General features: G+C 36.6%; 1 protein-coding gene across 2 annotated transcripts in view; it reads left to right on the top strand.

Moving 5' to 3' along the window:
• SLIT3 (slit guidance ligand 3) overlaps positions 1–25081 on the top strand; it is a 534750-nt gene that overhangs the window by 422441 nt on the left and 87228 nt on the right. For both annotated transcript variants that reach the window (XM_088133617.1, XM_088133616.1), the window contains 7 exons: positions 102–170; positions 1382–1453; positions 1619–1690; positions 7606–7677; positions 13213–13376; positions 14772–14896; positions 19629–19726. In XM_088133617.1, the coding sequence (XP_087989743.1) occupies positions 102–170; positions 1382–1453; positions 1619–1690; positions 7606–7677; positions 13213–13376; positions 14772–14896; positions 19629–19726 (672 nt within the window). The remainder of the gene's footprint in view (positions 1–101; positions 171–1381; positions 1454–1618; positions 1691–7605; positions 7678–13212; positions 13377–14771; positions 14897–19628; positions 19727–25081) is intronic.

Here is a 25081-nt window from a genome sequence, read left to right as displayed (position 1 = left end):
ATTGTTTGATGCCAACTGCAATACTTCATATTGTTTTTATATTTGTGCAAAGAACCAATGAATATTCTTAACCGTTTTATCAAATATGAACTGATTTTCAGATACCTGGAAGGAAACCATTTATCTGCTGTGCCAAAGGAACTTTCTGTGTTCCGACACTTAACATTAATGTAAGTATACCAACATTTCCTATCAGCAGCAGTACTATAACACAAAAATGTTGAGGCATTGGGTGTTGCAGTGCAGTTTGAGGGAATGTGGAAACATTGTTTATATTGTGAGATTTATTTTTTTCTGGAAATACAAATACACACACATACAAACATATCCTTTTAAAAGAGATCATCAGTAAATTATCACTTTGAGATCTTTGATTACAATTCAATGTTTCAGCCCAGTCCTCTATTTATTACACACAAGTAAGAGCAAGACATAACACCTCAATTTTCACACAAACAATCATTGGCAGATTTTGCTTACTTTTAGAGTTCAATGTTGTGATTCATTCATTCATTCATTCATTCATTCATTCATTCATTCATTCATTCATATATATATAGTTTGTTTAGTCATACCTTTATCGGGTATATCTTAAATTCCAATCTAGACTTAAATTTTATAAAAATAAGAAAATTCCTTAAAATATTTCATTAATTTCATCAAGCATAGGATTTTAATACTAAGGTATCACTCTCATTAATTAAAAAATGTTTCATATGATGGTATTTTATTATTTTATAGCTGGAAGACTACCCTACCTAGCCCAAGTCAGTGTGCCAGCTTTAATATAGAAATACCTTCATGTATTTAGTTTTCAGTTCTAGGGGATCATCGTATGTGAAGGAGCATATGTTTTTCACAATAGTTCTTCTTGTGTCTTGATATAATCAAGATACAAGGAGGAATATATTACAAACTTAATTGATAGAAGTCTACAGCAACTACAAGGAGCTTGTACAATGTGGCCCAATATTGTCTACCTACAAGCAGAAATAACATCTCAAATGTTTAGTGCCTTCCCTGGAGAACCTTGTGAAGTGTCCACTCTACATAATTCTTACTTTTGTCCACTGTTATTTCTGGTTTTATGCCTTGGTATTTTTCGATTGTCAAATGGTTGGTGTTTATTGTATTTTAAACTCCCCTTTTATTTTTTTCTTAAATGAATCTTTCAGATTTTATTTGTGTTTTTTTATGAATTATCCTGAAAGCTACTTGCCTTAGGGTAATTAATAAATCTATAATTACAATCCCAGAGAATCGTCTTAGTTGGTAGTTTGCTTTGAAGGAACTTGCTTTTGCTTTTCAGTTTTGTCCTAAATTTGAAAAAAGTTCTGTTTTCATTGCATCAATTAATTTTGTTTTGTGTATTTTTCTTCAGTGACTTGAGCAACAACAGCATCAGCATGTTGGCCAATTACACCTTCAGTAATATGACACAGCTATCAACACTGTGAGTACCCAGTGATTCTGACATAAGCTCCAATTGCTATTTATTATAAAGTTGGTTCCATTAAGTAGCAAGTATTCCATTTTTCTGTGTTAATGTATTCTACTCCATTCCTGCTTCAATTACTTAGTACAAAGTAATATAAGCTGTGGTCTTCTATTCCCCTAGGATCCTAAGCTACAATAGGCTACGGTGTATTCCAGTTCATGCATTTAATGGCCTTAAATCTCTCCGAGTGTTGTAAGTATTGCTCATTCACTGTTCTGGGGTTAAATCTTAACAGGTGACAGCAAAATTTCTAAGGAGTAGGTGCTTTCCTCTGATTCTCTGTATCACAACCATTTCTAGACATTAGCACTTTTCCATTTGTATTAAGATGTAAAATAGCCTATAAGTATGTGTTCAGATGAAGATCAACATTTTGTGAGTGATTTGATGCCTAAAGATGATTTTTCATTTTGGAGTTGTTGTTTTTTTTTAAATAATAATAATAGGCTGCTGTTAAAAAATAGGCTTCCCCATTTGACTAAGACATATTTTTGAAGGAAGCTTTCTTGATCTGAACTTGCTCACTAAACACACTGACATACTCTTGGATTTGATGGATCATTCCATAATTTGAGCTAAATTTTTTCTTTAATATGTTTTTATTAAAAGTTTTACAAAGCATGTAAAGACTAACACAAACTAATAAAGAGCAGAAACAGTAAAGAAGAAAGAAGAGAGAGAAAAAGAAAAAGTACAGAAAAAATAAAAAAATAAAAAATAGAAAGACGCTTTCAATTTCTTTTGCAGAAAATATAAGTACAATTGCAAAATTATCTTACTCTATGATTACAAAAAAAGCTCACTTTTTTCTATTATTCATTTTTTTCTAATTAGCAAAACCACAAATCATAAGCACATTTTTTCTGTTTCATGCAAAAGGTCTATAATTTGAGCTAAAATTCTAATTGAGATTCTATTATTGCATGTTTTTAATCATATCCAAGAATTCAGGAGAAGTTTGATCTTTTCCATTCCTTTTTATACTTTTCCCATTTATGAACATTTGTTCTTTTATAATCAAATGTGACTATAGGAGACATTTTGCCAAATGTTTCCTTCTGAGCATATTGAATGTAATGATATTTGATAATTCTTTCCAGTGATTCAGTAATACTTACTTTTTGTGCAAAATTGTAAGCATTACTTAGGATTAAATCCATGGTTGCTTCATCACTGTATCTCCTTGATTAGCCCTTTAAGGATGTGGCATATGGTTTTTAGTGGCCTGTTATGGCTGCAGTTATACTGACATGGGTCAGCAAATGGAGAGAGAAGAGAGATAAGAAGTACAGTTCTAGCCCTGAAGTGCAGCTGTGGTGTCACAAGGGCTGATGAGTTGACCTGTTGTACTGGTATGTAGGAATGACCTTGGGAGATGGGTGGGGGAGTGGACCAGAAGAGATGCTCCCTAGGGAATGATCGGATAAGAGGGGGCATAGCCCACAGCTGCATAACAGAAAGAGAAAGAAACTGGGAAAGGAACCTCCCTAACTTATCAGGCTGTAAAAGAGGCAGCAGGAGATTTGTACTTTCAGACTTACAAGATCGTTAAAGTACCCTTACAATAAAGTAGAATTAGCTCATCTAGTCGTGTTTCCTGTCTGGTCTACCTGGGAAGGCTGACACCTGGCTGCTAGCCAGGGCTGTTTTGGGGAGAGGTAGACAGCATTTCCATTGGTCCAGCCTTGTATATTGGTGTTGGGGACTAAAACCTTCACAGGACACCCACCTCCTCAGTTCTGGGAGACATGCTGCCAGTCTGACTAAAAATAAAAGAGAGACAGAGAGAGGAGAGGAGAGGAGCAGAGAGGAGAGAGAATCAGGGCAAAAAGCTAGGAGAGAAAAAGACTGTGTAAAATGGAATGGCTGGATAGAAAAGTTGGAGAGTACAGTATTGTGAGTGTGTGGCACAAATGTTAGTTCCTGGTCAGAGAAGGAAAAGAAAAGTCCATGGATAGGTTCCCTTGAGGAAGATAAGTCAAGTCCCAGAGAGATGACATCTTCACCCAAGACCCAAGATGGGAAGGAGGGTGTTGGCTGTCTATGGCAAAACCCAGGTATTCAGGGAAGGATTGGGCAGAAGACCCCAAGAGAGGTTCCTCCCCCAATACAGAGATGTAGATGGTGATCAGTTGAGCAAATCCAAGAAAAGTAAATGACCAGTGCTAAGCACACTCAATTGTAAATCCAGCACATTCCTTTCCTTTTACTCTCTCTTGATAAGCCCAGAAGGGAGTGAAGGGGGAAGGCCAGGACAGCTTGTCATAACTGACGGAACTATAAATTCTGAACTATGCCACCAAATCCTAAAGGAAAATGTCAGGGTATATTGTATGCCTGTGAACTGAAGCTCAAGAGAAAGGAGGTCATGCAGCAAGACAACAACCCAAAACACACAAGTCATACGAACAAAGAATGGTTAAAGCAGAAGAAGGTTAATATTTTGGAATGGCCAAGTCAAAATCCTGACCTTGTTATGTTATGGAAGGACCTGAAGTAGGCAGTTCATTCAAGGAAGTCCACCAACATCCCTAAGTTGAAGCTGTTCTGTAAGGAGGAATGAGCTAAAATTCCTCCAAGCTGATGTGCAAGACTGATCAACAGTTACCAGGAAAGTTTAGTTGCAGTTATTGCTGCCCAACTAAACTGAAACATTTTGTTGCAGTTACTGCTCCACATCAGTTACTGAAAGGAAAAGTTCACATATTTTATCACACACAAATATGTAGCTTTGGAACATTTTCCTCAATAAATAAATGAACAAGTATAATGTTTTTGACTCATTTGTTTTATTGGGTTCTCTTTATTTAGTTTTAGGACTTATGGGGGGAACAAGTTTTAGGTCATATTTATGCAGAAATACTGAAAGTTCAAATGGTTAATAAACCTTTAAGCACCACTGTATGCATAATTATAGATATATATTATATGGAGTATTTAGAAAAGAGTAGTTAAGTGGCAGGCCAATTTGTTTGTAGCTGAACATAGTCCATAATCTTCCAGTTGATTATACAATTTGAAATAATGCACAGATGTTAATTTCACAGTAAATTTTACCCCATCGTTTGAGAACTACTAGGAAGCATTCATTTTCTTATTTAGTGACCGATCAGTATGAATTTTTTGTTTAAGTTGCAAGCAAACCAAAATTACTTATATTTCCAAGGGCATCAATGCAATGCTAAAGATCAATTTTATAAATCCATTTGCTAGCTCTGTTTATTTAGATGATCTACTTAATCGTATATTGGAATAGGTGGTTTGCTCTGAGAAAAATAACATGGCATTTCTATTTCTGTGCAAAAGTGAAATGAAGCATGAATGAGAGTCTCTCTTTCTGGGTTCTGTGTATTTGGAAGCCTCCAGTTTCATTTGATTTATTATGGTCTACAAAACTCTAGTGTCAGCGACAACCCTTGCCACATGTCATCTACGTTGTTATTAAAAATCAATTCTCCTGGGGGAGGAAGTGGTTCCAAGCGACAGCATGCAATCTGTTACTGTCATTTATTTATTATCAGAATTCCCAAGAGACCTCAGTTAGAAATAATCAGCAAAAGCATATCCAAGTTTTTGGATTTCTTTTTTGAAAGGACGCATAGCTTGAAATCTGGCTAGGTTTGATGTGCAGTTAACAGATCTCTTTTACGCATGAGCCACTTCTCTAATTGCTTTTTTTTCCTGGGAAATTTGCCTTATTGATATTAAATAGGAAAATTATCTTATCAGTCAGAATGTGTCTCTGGATACCAAACTTAATAATAAGAGTCATAACATATGCCTTGTTTCAGTAGCTCAAAGTCTTAATTTCTCTTATCATATCTTCATACCTCGTGTTTGAAGCTGATCTTTCAAAGCATAGATTAGGTTTTGTCAAGCACGCACCAAAAGGTATGCGAATAACAAAAAACTATCAGAAAACACATGTGAAATATACATAATTATAAAAAATATTAAAATTACTTCTATGTCCCTATTAAATACATACTCATGATTCAGTGTGTGAAGTTATCTTGCAGATTAACTTTTGATTCCCTTTCTATATGGAAGTGGTTCAAGTGGCCTTCCCAAGTTTTTCAAGGATTTTACTATTTACTTTAGGATTTCATAAAACTTTCAAAGCACACTTCAGCACGCTACACTAAGAAAGTGTAGAGTTTGCTTCCGTTCTTTGATTTTGACTTGCTCATGTCATATTGTAAAATAGGCAATTGTAAAATATTTCAGATTCAAAGAGTTCCAAATTGGAAACCCCTTGCTTTGAATTCAGAATAGCTGTTTCAGTTTCAAAACTGGGTGATTTCATCAAAATGGTTAAAACAGCTAATTTCAATTGTATACCAGCTGCTTTGAAATTAAAATAGGGCATTTTGCATTCAACACCATTCTAATTTGAAACATTTGGCCTGCCACTGGCCTTACCCATTTATTATGTAATCCCAACTAAGTTAATTGCATTTAGTTCCATTGAAGTCAGTACAGTATATCAATATATTGCTATTAATGTCAATAGGACTGTAGTTCAACAATTAGGAAGTTAATACAGTATTAGTAAGAAAGTTACTATTCTATTGTTTATGATGTTCTAAGCCCTCAGGAACCATTTATGTTGAATCCAGCAGTATATGCAGACACAAGAAATAAAAATATTAAAAATTAATCTCCTCTAGAGATCCAAAGTCATGTAAGCATGCAAGAAAGGATATGGTTGAAAAGCAATGAAGCATTGCAATTTTCACTGTAACTTTTCTTAGTGACATTTAAAGATATTAAAGCCAGGATTTGCACTGACTATTGGTTAGGGCAAGTTCCATTCAGCATGATGATAAAAACTGTATGGAAATTCTGGAAAATATAGTTCCAATAAATTTGGTAACGGCAGCTCTACGCAGCACTGTATTTATCAGAAAGAGTTGTAGATATTGGCAAAATGGTGTCACCAATGATTTTCTCTATGACATTTGTTTCAGGGAAAAAAAGAAGAAAAGAAAACAAAAAAGACGAATATTTCCTACTTATCTAGATCCAAGGACTGAATAACTTTCCAGAATATTATCACTATTATGACTCCCAAGACAACTGTTCTCTTGTTGTCTAACTATTTATTTATGTATTTATTTATTTATTTATTTATTTATTTATTCGGCTTGTATGCCGCCCATCTCCCCCATGGGTGACTCTGGGCGGCTCACAATAAAAAAGAAAAAACACAATTCTCTCCAAGATGGCTAAAAACTATAAATAATTAAAAAACATATTAAAAATGCCCTAAAAAACCTCCTCTAATTTTGGCCCTATAGAAACCTGTAAGATGCTGGGGGGAGGCAACCCATCATCCCACCAGCCATCTCCACAGGTGCGGGCCCCCCTCTGGCCCCCAGGCCTTCTGGCAAAGCCAGGATTTAATACCTTTCCTGAAGGCCATGAGGGAGGGGGCACACCGGACCTCAGGAGGCAGGATGTTCCATAGGGCGGGCGCTGCAGCAGAAAAGGCTCTCTGCCTAGACCCCACCAATCGAAATTCCCTGACCGGTGGGAATTGTTTATTCTATTTTTTCTGTTTTATTCTATTCTATTCTAAATTGTTTATTCAGGTTCCAGTATTGTCATTTTTTTTTCTTTGAAAAAGTCACTGGTACTCTTTATTAAGAGAGCCAGTATGGGGTAGTAGTTAAGGCACCAGGCTAGAAACTGGGAGACCATGAGTTCTAGTCCTGCCTTAGGCATGAAGCCAGCTGGGTGACCTTGGGCCAGTCCCTCTCTCAGCCCTAGGAAGGAGGCAAGGCCAAACCCCTTCCAAAACCTTACCAAGAAAACTGCAGGGGATAGTCCAAGCAGTTGCCAGGAGTTAACCCTTGACTGAAAGGCACCCCCCCCAAAAAAACCTCTTTATTAAAGAAAGGTATCAAATAGTCTCTGATAGTACCCCTTCCTTTAACTCTAATTTTATGCAGTGCTTGCTTATAAAATCTTTCTTAGGCAAAATAATGGAGGACATGAAATATGTTGCTTCCTAAGTCATTTAACCAGTAGGTATTGAAAGCTAGCTTAAACTCTTTCTGTATCTTAACTTTAGTCAAATATAATGTTATTTTCTCCTCTTCTAGGACTCTTCATGGCAACGATATATCCAGTGTCCCTGAAGGGTCTTTTAATGATCTTGTGTCACTTTCCCATCTGTAAGTATTGTTATCCTCAAGAGATTATTAAGCTGTACCAATAATTTGCTCTGAAGGATTTGTGTATCTAACTTATGCCACAATTGCACTTATATGTATTATATTTAGACAAACTGTATTTTCCAAGCAAATGTGAAGAAAACCATAACTTTGGAAACCTTAATCATTGGAGAAAAAGTAGTTCAACTAATATTTTACATTTGTTAAGCGTCCTTACATCAAAGTTAGACTCAAATGCAAATTTTCAGCAAAATATGAGAAACGTATTTTGACCTATATGGTTAAAAATATCTGTTTGGATAAATTATTGACCAGTTTCATGGCTATTGGTTCTTAACTTGCCCAGTAGTAGTACTATTGGTTCATAAGTTTCCAAATTATTTTTCACTTATTAAATAGGATCGATCTCCACTTCTTATCTCCTTCCAGGAAGGGGAATGGAACTGACATTGCTATAAAAAAAAAAAAAAGGACAAGTTAAAAGCCACATGGGGACATACAATTGCTGGAAAGATACCACCACGATTATGCTTTATGAACCATGTTATGTTATAGTTCCTTCACACCCCATTTAGATTCCTCTATTTCCCATTTGCCGGATCAGGGTATTTTGGGAAGAATGGCATTCTGTAGCAGTTTTCCAAATACTGTTGTAAGCCCAGCAAGGAATTGCTGTTAGTATATTCTATATACATCACTTTTAACCCTGTAGTGAACAAAGGAATTAAAATGTATGTTTAAATTTATAAACACTTCAACCTTTTTTAAACTTGTGTTCATTGCTCAATTAGCATCTATCTTTCAATAAAACTGTTCAGTTTCACTTTGAAAAAATATTGATATTGATAATAACATTGTGAATTGTGAAGTACTCACAATATTAATGAACAACATGATAATGTTTTATCAAAAGTCATGGTAACACTATTGTTAAAGTTGAAACTATTTCCAGTCAGGTTTAAATTCTACTCAAATAAACATAATTTACCATATTCATTTAAATAAAGGCAATCCTGAATTTAAGTTATGTATCTATATCTCTCTACCAGCTGAATTGGTAACTAATGAATAAAAGTAATAGCCTGTGAAAAAAGACATCCTGTTTACAAAATTAATTTATCCCAATCTGCATATCCACCATTCTCTCTCATACACAAAAAACTACCACTTATGGAACACAAAAGTGCCACACACATTTACTCTTATCCCTGCTTTTTGCAGTAGCTGCAAAAAGAAAAAAGAAAAAAACCAGGATGGAGACATAGTAAGAGGAAGCAGTGGGAAGGTAGAAGAAAGGGAAACAGCACTGGATAAAAATGAGATGAGGGACACAAGTAACAGGACAGGACAGAACAGGGAAGAGACCTAGCCTTTGTGGCTACAATTTGCCTTTCTTACTTTTTCTTTGATTTTCAACAGCTTATTTTATTCTTATCAGCAAAAGTAACATCTCGACCTACTATAAATAGGATTTTGTGGGGAAATCCTATTGGATAAATACCCTGTTCTATGTGAGGGGATTATGTAATTATTATCATAATTATCATTATAATGTCAGTTATCAGCTATAAATGATCTCCAAGAAGCTATTCTGCAGAAAAGAAAGAGTTGTCCAATGGAGAAGTCAGGAACAGAGAGAAATAGTCTTTCAGGATTTTTTTTCCCCCCATTTTCACAAGGTTTCTGTAACCTCAGTCATTAATAAGCCACTTGACAGTCATTCATCCTTCTTTATTAATTCTGCATCACTGCATACAGTAAATGTAAAACTATGATATTTTCTTCTGAAATAATAAATTCTGGGCCAATTATCTTGGCTTCAAACAGCAATCACATATTTTGTTTACAGAATAGAGTGACAAATAAGGGCTTAAATCATGTACGTATTTAGAATTATTTAGAAGATATGCAAAATACATATTATATTTCCTTATGGTTGAATATTATTACCTCATTGCTACCTACTTATCTTTAAAAAGTAGTATGTAATATTTAGTATGTAGTATTTATAATACAGAAACTGGAGCCCTACAAGATGGAGGCAACCTGTCCTCAGTTCAAATGTATTTATTTATGTTTGGTTGTATTTGAAAAACACTACCATTAAGTTTTAGGGTAGATCGAGACTGATTATGGTTAATAAACCCAAATTCATCCTACCTTTAAATTTCCTAATCTCTGGCCTTTAAACTGAATTAATTTTAAGAGACCCTTCATATTGTATTTCCATATATATTCCTAGCTATATAGCTAATATATTCTACCCAAACAAAAGTTGAACTGCATATCTATCATCAAAGTATGTTATAGCAGTCAATTTTCTTGGCCAGTAGAAAGCTCTAACTCTACAGTGCAGTTTCACAAATTTAGATGAACATGAATTCAACTTATAGATTGTTTTCTTCAAACATTCTGTCATTACAGTTAATATAGTTAGGAAATATGCATACCAATTGAACTAAATACAGATAATTTATTTGCAAAATAGGATTCAAAGTCATTTTGTACTATTGATGATAGCTTTTGGATGTAGACAGTGTTTGTAAACTTGTAGCTATTAACAATCTCTAGATATTTTGCAATGACCAGTGAAAATGATATTTGCATGTTTTAAATGGTATCTTACAATTCTGTTTAAAAAGCTTGCAACAATGGCAAGATGCACGCAATAGCTAAAGAGAATTTTTGTGTTGAAGCAAGACATGGGTTGTCCTTCATTACTTTCTGTGTTCTGGCTCATTTCCATTTCCTGTTCTCATTCAAGTATTTTTAAGATTGTTTTCATACCTTAAAAAGTTTATGTTATGTAAAATCCAGGATACCCTGGAAAAAGTCTTTATTTCCTTATTTCCAGTATCATCTTTGGGACAAGCTGAGAAAATAAACATAATTTATTATCAGTGTTTGTATGCTCCCCAATAACTGACATTCTCTTGGCAGTTTACAATAACATTTAAACCCACAAAGTTTAAAACAAGTGGAAGAGCAAACAAATAATGCAATCACATTGTAAATCAAAATAAAGCTGCTAGCTGTGGGAGGAAGATCATGAGATTAAAATGGTGGAACTGACGTCCCTCTTTCTATTTGTTGCTTTGCCCTGTTTTTGGGGAGGTGGGAAGAGTAAATTATTGCATTCATTGGGGGAACAGATTGCTTGATCAGTTGGATTTTTGATTGGTTCAAAACATCTGTTCAAAGACATAGGTACTGTGAACTAGACATAACTTAAGTGTATGTGCTTGAACATTGTATGTACATGAGCATTAGCTCATATATAGTAGATCCAAATAATTTTAGTCTGTGTGAAAATACAGATAAGATATAAATTGGGTCCCTTTAAGGAAACTTTGTTCTTCTACTTATTTAATTTTAATGTATGAACTCCTGCCAGTAATTCAACTCATGAACTCTCAGCATGAGTTTGTCTAGGGCAGAGTTGTTTAATCAGTCATGTCTGCGATATTATATCAACAACTTTAGTGGAAATTTATCCATCAGTATTCCATCTGCTTTTTTTCCCCTCAATAAATCATTTTTTAGTATCAACTCCATTTCTAAAATATATTTATGTTATCTGTAAAGAAAAACTTAACATCCAAAATTATCTTTTGATCATTCTTTTTGTAAATAATTTTATAACTTTCTCTCTAGGGGCTGAATCCAACTAATATTTTCTTCTCCACAGGAACAATTTCTAAGCTTTAAGTAAAAACTTAATGTCAAAAGCAGTTTATGACCACTGAGATAATTGTCCTTAACCTTTAGATCATTATCCTAAAAATTTATTCTTGAACTTCAAGGGTTTCTGAACTCATAAACCTACAGTTAAGTTAAAACAGAATCTTTACTGAAAGATGGATATGAAAATGTGTTCAAAGGCCATTGAAATGGACATTCATTAAACATTTCAACTTCTCTCTAATAATTTGCAACCATTACCTGTTATTAGATTTTTTTCTAAAAAGTCAAAGGGGAACATAGGGACCATCATATTGAATATGCCAGTCAATCCAATATAACACCTAGTATTTATTTCTTTCACTTATATCCCACCTTTCCTTTAAACATCTCAAGAAGGGGTCACCCCTCATTTTATACTCACAACAACAAATGAGTTAGGGTGGGTTATTCACTTTCTCCCAGCCAAAATCACCCAGTTAATTCTGTGATTGAGTGTGGGTATAAATCTGAGTTTCTGCAGTTCCAGTTCAATACTCTAACCATTACTCCATGATGGTTCTCAACAACTGCTGGAATAATTGCACTGATCTGAAGAAAATCATAGAGATAAGGTTGACTCACTTGGTAAGAAGTCTTATTGCATTCATGTATTTATTTATTTATTTATTTATTTATTTATTTATTTATTTATTTATTTATTAAAAGTGCTTTAATAAAAAAGTGAAAGAAATACAATGTTTTGGTTTCATTCTGTATTCTCCTGTCCATTGTTCAGTAGTGTTTATTTCTCAGTAGAAGTATATAATATTGCATTGTAAATAAAATTATTTCTACTCATTATATTAAACATCTGTTCTTTAAAAATTATTTTTAAAGAAATCAATTCAATTTAATTACTTTTTAATTTAATTTAATTTTAATTTTAATTAAATTTTAATTTAATGCTTTCTAAGATGAAGAGATGGGTGACCAGCTAGATTGTAGAGACTGTGGAGTAGAGGAGAAATAAGCAGAAATTGAGAAAGGATTAATGTGTTCTGATGTGTAGCGATTTTCTCATTGTCCTTCCTTGCATTTTTGGAATCAATGATCAGATCACCACAGAAAAAAATTGTCTTTTCACCAAAGGGAGAAAATTTGTTTGCTTTTTATGTAAGGTGTAATGACTTCCAACCAGAAATTGAATGGGATACTGATCCAGGGTCACCTAGAGCTTATGAGAGAAGTTTGATGAGTTCTTGAAGTTACAGGAGTGGATGGGGATTCTACCTTACTTGCATTCAAATTAGCTGTAACCTTGTTTGATCAGGAGCTATACCACACATTAGATCTTGTTCCATGCTGCCTTAAGGAATGAAGATTGAACAACTCTAGGAGAAACCTTATCTCCCTATGTCTGGACTGGTTCTCCTTCTGTGGCTGTGTACTTTCAACTGCAGTTACCTTTTTAGTTTTAGGAGATGACTGATCCTCTATACCAGTGTTTCTCAACCTCGGCAACTTTAAGATGTGGCTGGGGAATTCTGGGAGTTGAAGTCCACACATGGCTGGCTGGGGAATTCTGGGAGTTGAAGTCCACACATCTTAAAGTTGCCGAGGTTGAGAAACACTGCTCTATACCCTTTCCAAGCATTAAGGCGAGGATTTGTACTGAAATCCTTGCATAACCATAGGCAGAAAAAGAATGTAATCATGGTATAAATGCTGGCAGTTCTTGAGACCGGCAACTGATATCAAGAACTTGGATTTATAATTGAGGAATTTTATTTTAATTGTACCAGCATAAAGAAAGGAATCATGTAATTGGATAAATGTCTGTCTTTCTCTCTCTTTCCTTTTAACCCAATTTAGGGCACTTGGTACAAATCCTTTACACTGCGACTGCAACCTGCGCTGGCTTTCTGAGTGGGTAAAAGCAGGCTACAAAGAGCCAGGCATTGCACGGTGTAGTAGTCCAGATGACATGACAGATAGGCTTTTGCTAACAACACCAACTCAGCACTTCCAATGCAAAGGTAGGTATAACTCTTTGTCCTTTCCACTTGAACAAGAGACCACCAGGAAATAGCAGGATTATAGGATAGGCCTGTAGTAGAAAAGTAGTGGATTTTTTATTTTAAAAAATCCTGCAAGAAAGCAATTGCAACCAACTTTTCTACTACTGCCGGGGGGGAGGGGGGGGACATGGACAGGTTGGACACAGCTTGAGAATGGCTTTACTTTTGAGTACAAAGAATTGAAATTTGGTAAAGATAAAGAACTGAAATTTGGTGATGAGTGCATGCCATGACATCTTCCAGCCCTAGTTTCCCCTCATATTCTCTAGGCTAAACAGAAACTGTATATTTCTCTGCAGTCTAAGAACCCCCTGCTTCCACAAACATTACTGCAATATACACATACTGCTTTCTTTTAATTGTGCATTTCCATTGCCCTCTAATCATTTTAAATCTAGTATTTCACTGTATATTAAGGGTTTCTCCTTCCTTTCCAGTGTTTGTGGTGTTCCATTTTCTGCCCCACTGATCATTACAGAGCTACTCACATACCTGTCAAAGAGAATTATATTAAGGTTCCAGGTGATCTGTAAGAGCAGATTTGTGGGGGTTGGAGAGGTTGACAAGCTTATATCTTCAGCTCAGAGCTTTACTGAAATTTATATCAAACTTACATCAAAATTGTCATTTTGAAATTTGTGGATTAAAAAAATATACATATCCAAAGTGAACAAAGTTTACCGTACAGGTTCAGTGACAGTCATGTTTGAAATATGTGGGATTTATTTTCTCTGGTTGACTGATTTTCAGTTTATTCATCTATCGCTTGCTTGCTTGCTTATTTATTTATTTAAGGAGCAAAAAGTGATATACATAGTTCCCACTTCCCCATTGTGAGATAAAATAACTATCTCATGACACAGCTTGATTTTGACAGAATGCTCTAAAAGATAGTACAGAGATGGCCTTGAAGAAAATGTGGCAAATATAGCTTAGCTCTTAGCATTTTCCTAAAACAGGAAACTGGGGTTTCTAGAATTTCTTATTAAGGTCTGTTTCTTGACCCAGGCTACCTCAAAGGGCTGACATTTGGTTCTTTCATTCATTTTGCTTTTATTGCATGATGAAATGAATCCATCTTCAGATAGTATTTTTTGCAAGTTAGCATTGTTTCAATACATCCTTTGTATTGGAGTGCACTAACCAGAGTCACTGATACATAATACAGTAGCAGCACTTTAAATTGCAAGAGAAAATTACTTATTTCTTTTATGTATTTATATAAACATGTTTATATAGCACCACACACCAAAGACTCTGAGTGGGAAGTATATTCTTGTATACAAGGCAACCTCTTGAAAATGTTTTAAATTGTCGACACACTTTTTCAGATGTATTCTTGTTTTATTGCAGGAGTTGTCGACATCAGTATTTTGTCCAAATGTAACCCTTGCCTATCCAGGCCCTGTAAAAATAATGGGACTTGCAACAATGATCCAGTGGATTTTTACCGATGTACCTGCCCATTTGGCTACAAGGTAGGATAACCAATGACAGCTGGGCTGCAGCACTGAATGTTATCCAAACCTGCCTGTTGATTACTTAAATAACACAACACAAAGGAGGAGATTGCACTGAAGGGAAATGAGTTTTGTTCGAGCTACACAGCAGACAGTGATAGTGGATGCAGTCCTGCATTGCAAACACTTGTTTTTCTGAAGTGAGTATAGAGATGTTGCACAGGAGAACAAGTAGTTCTCACGCATTTGTATAATGTGTGCCTAAAGATAGTATATGATTGAGAAGTGGAATGCTTGCAGATTGTGAGGGCTGAAAAAGTAGGAGAAAAAAACAGTATCCAAACCCATGAGCAACAAATACAAGGGACATTGTATGAAGCCAAGTAAGCTTGCCTCAACCTCTGAAAAACACCTCTACGACTGCTACACATTATTGAACAAAAATGACTTTTGACAAGTTCAGATGTAAACATTATGAAAAAAGCATTCTTTTTATACCAAGCTGTTCCCCACTAAAGTCTCATGCTAATTTGGTAACAATGCCTTTCTTCCTCTCACCCGTCAGCATCAAACATGGCTGTTCATCTGGAATCTATTACCTTGATAAATTATCCCAAGCCTGCCCTCTCAGCATTGTTATTCCTTGTTTGATGTAGATATGGAGTAAACTTTCTGTGGAGGAGTGCACAGCTACATCAGTAGGCTGTGGGAACTTTAATTAAATATGATTGGGCAAGAAAGCCAAGTGAGTTTTATTGAATACTTAGTGGCAAGGCAATTCAAACATTTTATCTTTTTCTGGAACATATGATTTGATAATCATAGCAGGTCTTCAGACCCATGTATTACTAGAGAGGAAACTAGAAACTGATATGATTGAAACTAGAGAGATGATATAATTCAGAAGGATGTGCTAGATAAAGTCATAAACCTGGAAATAGGGATTCCAACTGGTAACACCAACTGGTGCCAGTTGTACATAGCAAATTTACATGGGAAGTCCTGCACCACAGTAGTAATGACAAAGAAATATTTTATCCATCCATCTACATTAAACCTACATGAACAAACTCTCAGTGACCTTACTGAAAGCCTATTTTAAGGGTAAGCAAGGATATTTTGATCTTAGTGTATTTGGCTAGGTCGGGTGTGTTTTATAGTACTAGTGCCTAGCCAAATACACTAAGATTGAAATACCCAGAATCTTGGATGTCATCAATCTCTGCCTCACTACCTACTTTCAGTTTGATGGACAAATATACCAACAAATATACCAACAAATATCCATGGGAACCCCAATCTCAGGACTCATAACAGAGACCATAATGCAGCATCTAGAAACTATAGCACTCCCACACATAAAACCAAAAGTAAGGATCCGGTATGTAGACAACATTTTCATCATAATAAAAAAGGAACAATTAGAGAAGACACATGAAACAATCAACAACATTTTCAAAGGAATATAATTCACAAGGGAAGAAGAAAACAACACACTACCTTTCCTGGATATCCTCATCAGCAGAGGAAATGACAGCAAATTAGAAATGCAAGTCTATAGAAAAACAACCCACCCTAACCAAGTGCTCCATTACCAAAGTAACAACCCAACCCCCCACAAGAGGAGCTGGGTAAGAACATTATTCAGACAGGTACAAACATGCTGCAGTAACCCAGAACAGCAGAAAAAGGAAGCAGACCACCTAAACAACATCTTCCAACAAAATGGAAGCTGTGCTTGATTCAAAAATATTTGGAAGAAGTTCTTAAGAACTCCACTCTTAAAATTAATGTGATTATTAAAGCTATCTCTCCCCTAGCCACCTTTTTTTTTCCCCCCAGGCTGACTTTGAAGCCTGAAAAGAATCAGACTATTTTAATGAATAGCAGAGAAGTGCTATGTTTGCATGAGATCCAAATTACTTTTTTCCAAATAATTTTCAAAGTGTGCATAGAGCTACTAAAACATCTCTACTATTACCTCTTTTTCTTTTTCTTTTTCTTTTACTTTCCATTTCTTCTTTCAATCCCTTTCCTTATCAGTACATCCTGGAGCACTCTTCGATTATAGATCAGAAGAATTTTCCTTATTCATGTGGCTTTTTTCATCTATCTTAGAGAATATTGATATGCATTGAAAACAGTTATAAAAATAATTTGTTGAACTGAAAAAGAGTTTTAAATTAAGCATGCTATAACATTGGCCAAATAGGCACCTGTAAATGATGTTGTTTTTGTGCTTTTGAATCAGTCTTGACTTCTGGCGACTGCCTGGACTAATCCCTGCAGCTTTCTTGGCAAGGTTTTGGAAGTGGTTTGCTATTGCCTCCTTCCTAGGGCTGAGAGAGAGGGACTGGCCCAAGGTCACCCAGCTGGCTTCATGCCTCAGGCGGGACTAGACTCATGGTCTCCCTGTTTCTAGCTGGGTGCCTTAACTACTACACCGAACTGGCTCTCTAAATGATGTTAGCCAGATTCTTCCTTCTCCTTCTCCTTCTTCTCCTTCTCCTTCCCCTTCTCCTTCTCCTTCTTTTGTTTTAATGTTAGTACATGGTATAACACACAATCTAGCACTGCTTCTTTCCAATTTTAGCCATGAACCTCTCCAACCAGGGCATTGCAAAAGAACTGACTTCTAGAAACACTTTGAAGATGGTTTTGCTAGACAAGGCAGGGAAGAATTGAGCTTTTTTAATAAAAATCATTTATTAAGTTTAGTCATCTTAAACTTGCAGGGAAATATCTTGGTTGATGTACTATTAGATGTGGTTGTTTTACTTTCCCTGTCTCCCAAAGGCTGCATTTCAGAAACACTTCAACTTCTCTTAAACGTGTTGTAACTCATTCCAATAAGAAATGTAGGGGTGCCTTCAGGGGGGATGGGTCAAAAAAGTCAAGATATCCGCTGCCACTGCAGGATCAAAGACCCACCTTCTTTTTACATGCACTGTGTGCCCAACACACCTAAAAAGAGTAGCTCTTTGGTCACTCAGTTTCAGGTGCCATCTTGACTTTTTTGAACCCCTCCGATGCCCCTGAAGGAATGGAGGGAATTTTTTAAAAAGTTCTCCATATGCATAAGAACAAATCCACAGGTAGATTGTACTGTTTTTGTTCTAATATAGCAAAACATATTCAGGTATGTTAAAAGGGAAAAAAATGATGATATATTAAATAAATAATACATTGTATATTATGTTATGTTATTAAATAATATTCCTTATTTATTATTATATTACATTTATTCAATTTATATTATTGAATAAGTTCAATAAACACATAAATAATGCCGGTGACGGATGGGTTGGATAGGCATACGTCGATAAAGAGCACCTTGCTGAGGAAGGGAAAGTCTGGCAGAACAGCGGCCTCATCTGTTGCCTTACTGCTTTGCGGTAAGCAAGGCGAGAAGTGAGCAGGGCCCTCGTGATTTGGGAGCTTTGCATGGAATCCCATCATTTTAGTGTTGGACTGGCACGAGGGAGGCCCCGATCCTACTCTGCCCTCAGCAGTGCTTGCTGACTGGGTGACTTTGGACCAGTCACGCTTTCTTAGCCCAGCCTTCCTAAACAGGTTTTTGTTGTGGGGGAAAATGGGGAGAGAGGATTCTGTGTCTGCTGCCTTGTGTTCCTGAACAAAAGGCAGGGATGGATGAACAAATAAACAAACAAACAATAGACTTCTCTAACCAGGATGCCTTTACATATATGGACGTTGACTTCCAGAGTTCTTAGCAATGACAATGCTTATTGGGGAATTCATAGAGAACAATACCTTTGTTTATGGACTTTTATTGATTGTAAAGTAGCGTATATAATTTAACATGGTTTTACCATAAAGGAAGTAAATCTAATAACAAAGATATAAATAGGCTTGTACTTCAAGCTACAGTGTTATATTGTATATACTATAGTATACACAGTCATCCTGGAGTAAATCCAATTCAGCTAAAGAGGACTAAGCCTTCTAAGAAGACTTGTATAAAGTTGTCTTTTAATACACAGTAAGTCATTTGAAGAAAGAACTTCTGACAATAAAGTTCTTGTCTATATTATATGGAAAGACATGAGTAACCAACGCTGTTTGTCTGAATGGATTTGAATATTCTGAAATACAATGGATTTATTTTATTTAATACCTTCATTTATAGCAGTTTCATACCACACTTAATTTGACTTCTGAGTATGAGCATTAACTAGCAGAGTCTCTTCCTGTATTACATGCAAACAATCAGTCTGTGGATAATATGTTCCACAAGCATAGCAGCTCATTATGAGAATCTCTTTTAGAAAGAAATAATACTGTTCTTGGAAAAGAATGCTGATGAGTTAAATCTACAATAAAAATAAAAGTCACTGCTGCAGGGTTTTTTTTAACAAGTATACTTTGGAAGGGTTGTTGATTAACTCAACAGCATAAATACCCAGTAAGTTGCTGCAGGTCTCTTTTCATATTCATGTATTATTGCTTATATTGAATACTTTACAAGGACATAGCATGGACCACATATTCAAAAACTGCATGATAAAATGCCTTCCACCATCCAGTTCCAAGCACTCATGTATTATTTTCTTCTCAAAGCCGTGTTTTAATAGGAAAAAAAAAAAATAGCTTCACTGAATGAGAACAGGTAATATGATTCTGAAGGATACATTCTTTGTGCTGTGAAGACAAGGTTAGGAAAACAGAGTGAGCTTCACTGTCAGTGATAGAAAATGACTAATGTCTCCTGTTTAACTTTTACTGATAGGGTCGAGATTGCAGCACGCCTATTAATGCTTGCATTCAGAATCCATGCCAGAATGGGGGAACTTGCCATCTCACTGACACAAATCAAGATGGATTCAGGTAACCGAAAACAAACTGTGATTAAAACCAAAGCAATGGATAAAGCAACTTGTTTTCATTACTTTGATGCATAAAAGGTTTCCATACAAAAACATCCCAGAGAAATTAAACTGAATGATCTAGATAGGCAAAGCTAATCATTGACCCAATTGCTTTGAATGGGAAATCTATAGATATACTTGCATCTTTCCTATTTAAAACAGGAGGACTTAAAAGTATTTAACTTTGACTGGACCAAGACTTTCATCTGAAACAGAGAATTATATTTCGGGTGGGGGTGCTGTATGTGCGCTGTCATCCCATTTTGATTCTAAAGATGTGCTTTGGAGCATATGGGAGCATGATGTAGCACTTCTTTACATTTCTTAAAAGCAGTCAAATCTTTTCTGAGGACTAAGCAACAGCTTCCAAGGTTTGCAGGCAGGTGCTATATTATGCTGTTAATATATTCTTCATCTACTGCCATTTCTCTTATTAAATTCCTGCAATTGCCAAGTTCAAAGCATCCATTGGTTCCTTGTAATTTTTTTTAAAGGCCTTCCAAGGACAGACAACAAGCATAAGAGATGTCTGCAAAAGTGTTGTTTTACACACTGGAGACTCCCAGCCCCAAATACCTTAGTCATGTGCTGAGGGAACACTACGTCCATCATACATGCCATGGAGATTTAGGCTGATCATCTCCCATAGACACTGTGGGATTACCATTGTGCATCCCAAGATTCAGGAGATGCAGTCGGAAACATTAGAGAGGAATATGTATGGGATTTTACATCCACTCCATGCTCCTTTACTACTAGGACTGCAACTTACTTGGCCCTGAAGTAGTGGTCTTTTCGCTTGCTAGCCCGGGACCCTTCTCTCCCTCCTAGCTATTGGCAGTCTCTTAGGTATGGTTGGATTTAAGGCCAGGTTCCCTAGGAGGTGCTGACTTTGCAGCAGCAACCTAGAGAAGATTGTCCCATTGGAAGTGACATGAAGCAAAGGTCATTTCTCCTACAGTATTGGTTTTATATGAATGTGTGTATGTGTAGGTGGAGTGATGAAGGCTGCTCCTTTGTGACAGCAATGAGCAGTTAGGAGAGAGGTTTATGCCCACTTGATCTTCTGGTGAGAGGGAGTTCTGAGAACTGGTATCCAAAATATGCATCATTGCCATTTCAGGGAATATGCCTTGTCTGCCTGGTGGGTGGTGAGTTACAGGTTCTTAATAGTTCTCCTTACTTTGATACTGGGTTGAGAGATTCCCTTGATATAGATATAGATATAGATATAGATATAGATATAGATATAGATATAGATATAGATATAGATATAGATATAGATATAGATATAGATATAGATATAGATATAGATATAGATATAGAGACAGACCGACAGAAGGATGGACGGATGGATAGATGTAGGGTATTTCTTTTTAAATAGTTAACTGACCTATTAAAATATTGGGAGAGAGAGTGGGATCTGCATCTATGGATCCTGGGGCAGTAATCACAGTAGTGGTGGGGAATAGAAGATTTGGTATTGGCTGGCTTGCAGGCTATTACAGAGGATTAGAAATATAAGGGCTGTGCCCTTTCTGGTCAATCCAAGATAAAACAGATCATCCATTATTTGATTGTAGAGGAAGAAACCGGCTTGTATAAGTGGGTTGGTTTTGGCACAACTTCTCCCAGCTGTGTACACTGTAGTATAGAAAGTCAAAGGAAGTGAGCAGAGAAGTAGCGTGGCTGTGATCTATAAGAACAATATCTCCCTTACTAGGAAATCTGTGAGAGCATTGGTTCATACTATGCATACCTTAGTCTTGGGACTGCAAACTAAGATATTAGGGATTCTACCTAATAGAATCCCTGACTTAGCTGCTAGATCTGATTTTGGAATTATATTGAAGACACCTAAGCTTATCATGTTGGATGATTTAAATATGTACTTTGTGGCCAGCTTGTCTGGAGCAGCTCAGGAGTTTGTAACAGCCCTAACATCTATCAGCCTATCCATAATGGTCATAAGCTCAACACTTGATGCAGGTCACATGCTCAATTTGGTATCTGGTTCTGATCAGGGAGGTGTTGTTCATTATGATGGACAGATCACTATCTGAATAAGGTTGGATTAATGGCTATACCTCACTTCTGCAAGTGTTTGGGCTGGTTCTGCCAATGATTCTGTCAGTGTCTGTTTCATACCTGGACTAGGACGGTTGGCAGGATTTCTCTAAACAGGCTTTTCAGCACACTTCAGAGGTGGTCCTATAGTACATGAAAGAACTGCAGAAACTGAAGCAGCAAGGTAGAAGGCTTTCTTCAGTACAGAAAGACCTGACATGAGTCTGATAAGGCACAGCATCATGTGCATGTGAAGGCTTATGCTATATTAACATGTGCATCAAAACAGCAGCTTTGCCTCTGGTTGTATTGCACCAACAAGCTCAAGGCCTGCTGAATAGTTTTGGGTTATAAGCAGGCTGACTTGTACTTCTGTCTCCTCCTCCCAGAATTATATTATAAAACCTCAGAGACTTGCTATAACACCTTCTGTGAGTTTTTTGAGGAAAATATCTCTGGGGTACCAATCTTGATGCCACCTTTGATAAAGAGTCAACTGTGGGTGTATTTACTAACTCCTCTTGCACAATTAAAGAGGATACATTTAAATATGTGATATCTTGGAATGTGGACAGGCTTCTTGGAACAATATGATCCACCATTGGATCTCTTTCCAAATGGGCTCATAACTTCTAGACAGCAGGATATTAAAGATGCCATAGTTAACATCATATCATTAACCCTAACCCTAACCCTTTGAGGTAGTCCAGACTAGGAAATCAAAGTTAGGAATGCTAATACTACTTTTATTATAAAATTACAGTAACAGAATCTTGCAAGTCTGAATGTGCCCCCCTCCCTTTTATCTTTGAGAAAACTAGGGAGGGTCAAGCTTGAGATGCTTTCTCAAACTACATTTCTGCCTCGAATTCAAATTTCTTTTGTCTGACCATTGTCTTGGTTACAGCTCTTCCTCCTGTTCCTCAAGGTTACTCTTACAGCCCATTACAATAACACTCTAAGAAATAGCAGAATGTATCTTTGTTTAACGGAGGCAGTTGTTAGGGCTCTTCTTAAGAAACCTGCCTGGATCCCTCAAGATGGGCAATTATAAGCCAGTCTATAGCCTCTCATGGTTAGACAGGGTGGCTGATAGAAGGGTGCCTCTCAACCTGGAGGAAGCAGATTATTTTGACCATTTTAAAGTAACTTCAGATTGGGCTGCAGGATTGAGATTGCCTTGATTAGTTTGATGGATTATTTTTGTCTGGGGATTGACAGAAGGAGCACAGCCCTGTTGGTTCTTCTTGAACACTCAGCTTTTTTTTAATATCATTGCCTCAGAAGAAGGGCAACACTTTGTAATGGTTCCATTATTCAGTCGCCAATACTTTAATTACCTACATGAAACCACAGAAGGGGATCAGAAGATTTGGAGCTGGGTGCTATCAGTAAACTGATGACATCAAGATCTATTTTTCAGGAACTGATGTGGCTCCTTTGAATGCCTGTCTGCAAACAGTAATAAGTGTAATGAGAGAAAAATTGAAATTGAATCCAGACAGGGCAAAGAAGCTTAGTGTAAGGGACTATAATTCAGGGGAGATGATAGATCAGCTGTTCTGAATAGGATTTAATCCTCCATGAAGAAGGCTTTTGGATACAAATCTCTCTTTGGTTTCCCAGATTGAAGAAATGACACCTTTTATCAGCTTCAGCTGGTGTGCCAACTGTAACCTTTCTAAATATAGTGACCTTAAAACTGTGGTCCATGAACTGATAACCTCCAAGGGTGACTACAGTAATGCATTTTGTACAAGTTTACCTTGGGATCTAGTGCAGAAACTTCAACTGGTTGGGCCTCTTTTATTAGCTTTTAAAAAGCCCTTTAAAAGGCATCACTTTGTATGGGGCTTTAACTGTTAATTTTAATTATTTATTCTAGTTGTTTTACCTGTTTGCTTTAATTGCTGTTTAAACTTTTAGTGTCTCCATTTTAAATTTGTAGTTAATCAATGACATGGTAGTTGGCATACACACACATGCCCACACACATAAATGCTTCAAAAATCACAAAGGAGTGCATTCACATGAATAGAAGTAATGCAGAAGAAGCTCCTCTAATATATCTCATAAAGACAAGGCTGTGAGAGTGGGGGCTTCTTTAAAAGGGCCTCTCTTATTGACATGTGATTCCCGCAGACATCCAGATTCAATAGGCTCCTATCTCAGGCCACTTTAACCAGTCCTTCACCCTTCCAGAGATTTGTCCACTGGTGGTGATCTGCCCATTACACAGAGCTTCTCCAGGTTCAGATCACCAACTTCACCTAAACAGAACACCAAACCCAACACTTGGCCTGCTGTCTGATAGTATCCTGATATTCATAGGGACAAGTTGATCGTTAAAACAGACTGGGCAAACTCAATTTGTGTGGAAATGATAATCCCCTAAGACAAGGAGTCTACGGTAATACTACAGCTAGCTCAAGAGAACAGATTCCTTGGTAGCAGGTTGGTCAGCACACTAACAGTAACCCAAAACTATCCTGGGCTGCCAAATGCAACAACATGAACTCAACATTGGTAAATTCCCTCCACTTTTCCGGCTCTTCAACCAGTGGCTGCCATACCATGGACATTGCTGGGAGAGATGAGAGTTGTCTGCCATGTCTTTGTGATATGTGACAAGTCAGTGCTTTCATCCAGAATTAAATCCAGAATAATCAATGTTTTACCAACAACTGATCTGGCATTGCAGGTCCACCATTGCTGTCAGTTTGATTTCTTTGGTCATGCTGCAACCCAAAAGGAACTGAGACTAGCAATTGGCCTGCCCTCCTTTTCCTGAAATATCCAGGTTACACCATCCCACCATATTTCCTACTATATTTTCATCTTACTTCAGCATTGTTCCCAGACTATTTTCCATGCCCGTTATCAATTAACACAAGATCAAGCCAAGCAGTAATACAGTTTCCATTTCTCCATTTGCCCTCTCCTGGAAGTCATATAAGTAGACAAAAATAAAAGAGTGCTGCCTTCAATCCCATGTCTCCATAAGCTGCTTCTGATTGGACACTACCTTTGGCAGTGATACCAACTCCATAGGATAGCTCTCTTCTTAAGCTCCAAGCCCAGGAAGATAACAAATCTTGGGTAGATGCCTGTGTCAGGAGTACATAATCTTGTGGTTGATCCTGTAAGAAAGAGGTTTTTCACACATAAGCAAGCAGCTAATGAGCTAGGCAAATAGAGATTGGAAGGAATACTTTCTGTCTCTCTTGATATCAGTCTGGCCCAAGGG

Source organism: Python bivittatus, unplaced genomic scaffold (genome assembly GCF_059951505.1).
Source record: "Python bivittatus isolate LINGU-HERP-01145 unplaced genomic scaffold, Pbiv_v1 ctg000080_np1212, whole genome shotgun sequence".
Taxonomy (NCBI): Eukaryota; Metazoa; Chordata; class Lepidosauria; order Squamata; family Pythonidae; genus Python; species Python bivittatus.
Note: the sequence above shows the minus strand (reverse complement) of the source record. Positions and strands in the feature narration are given on the sequence as shown.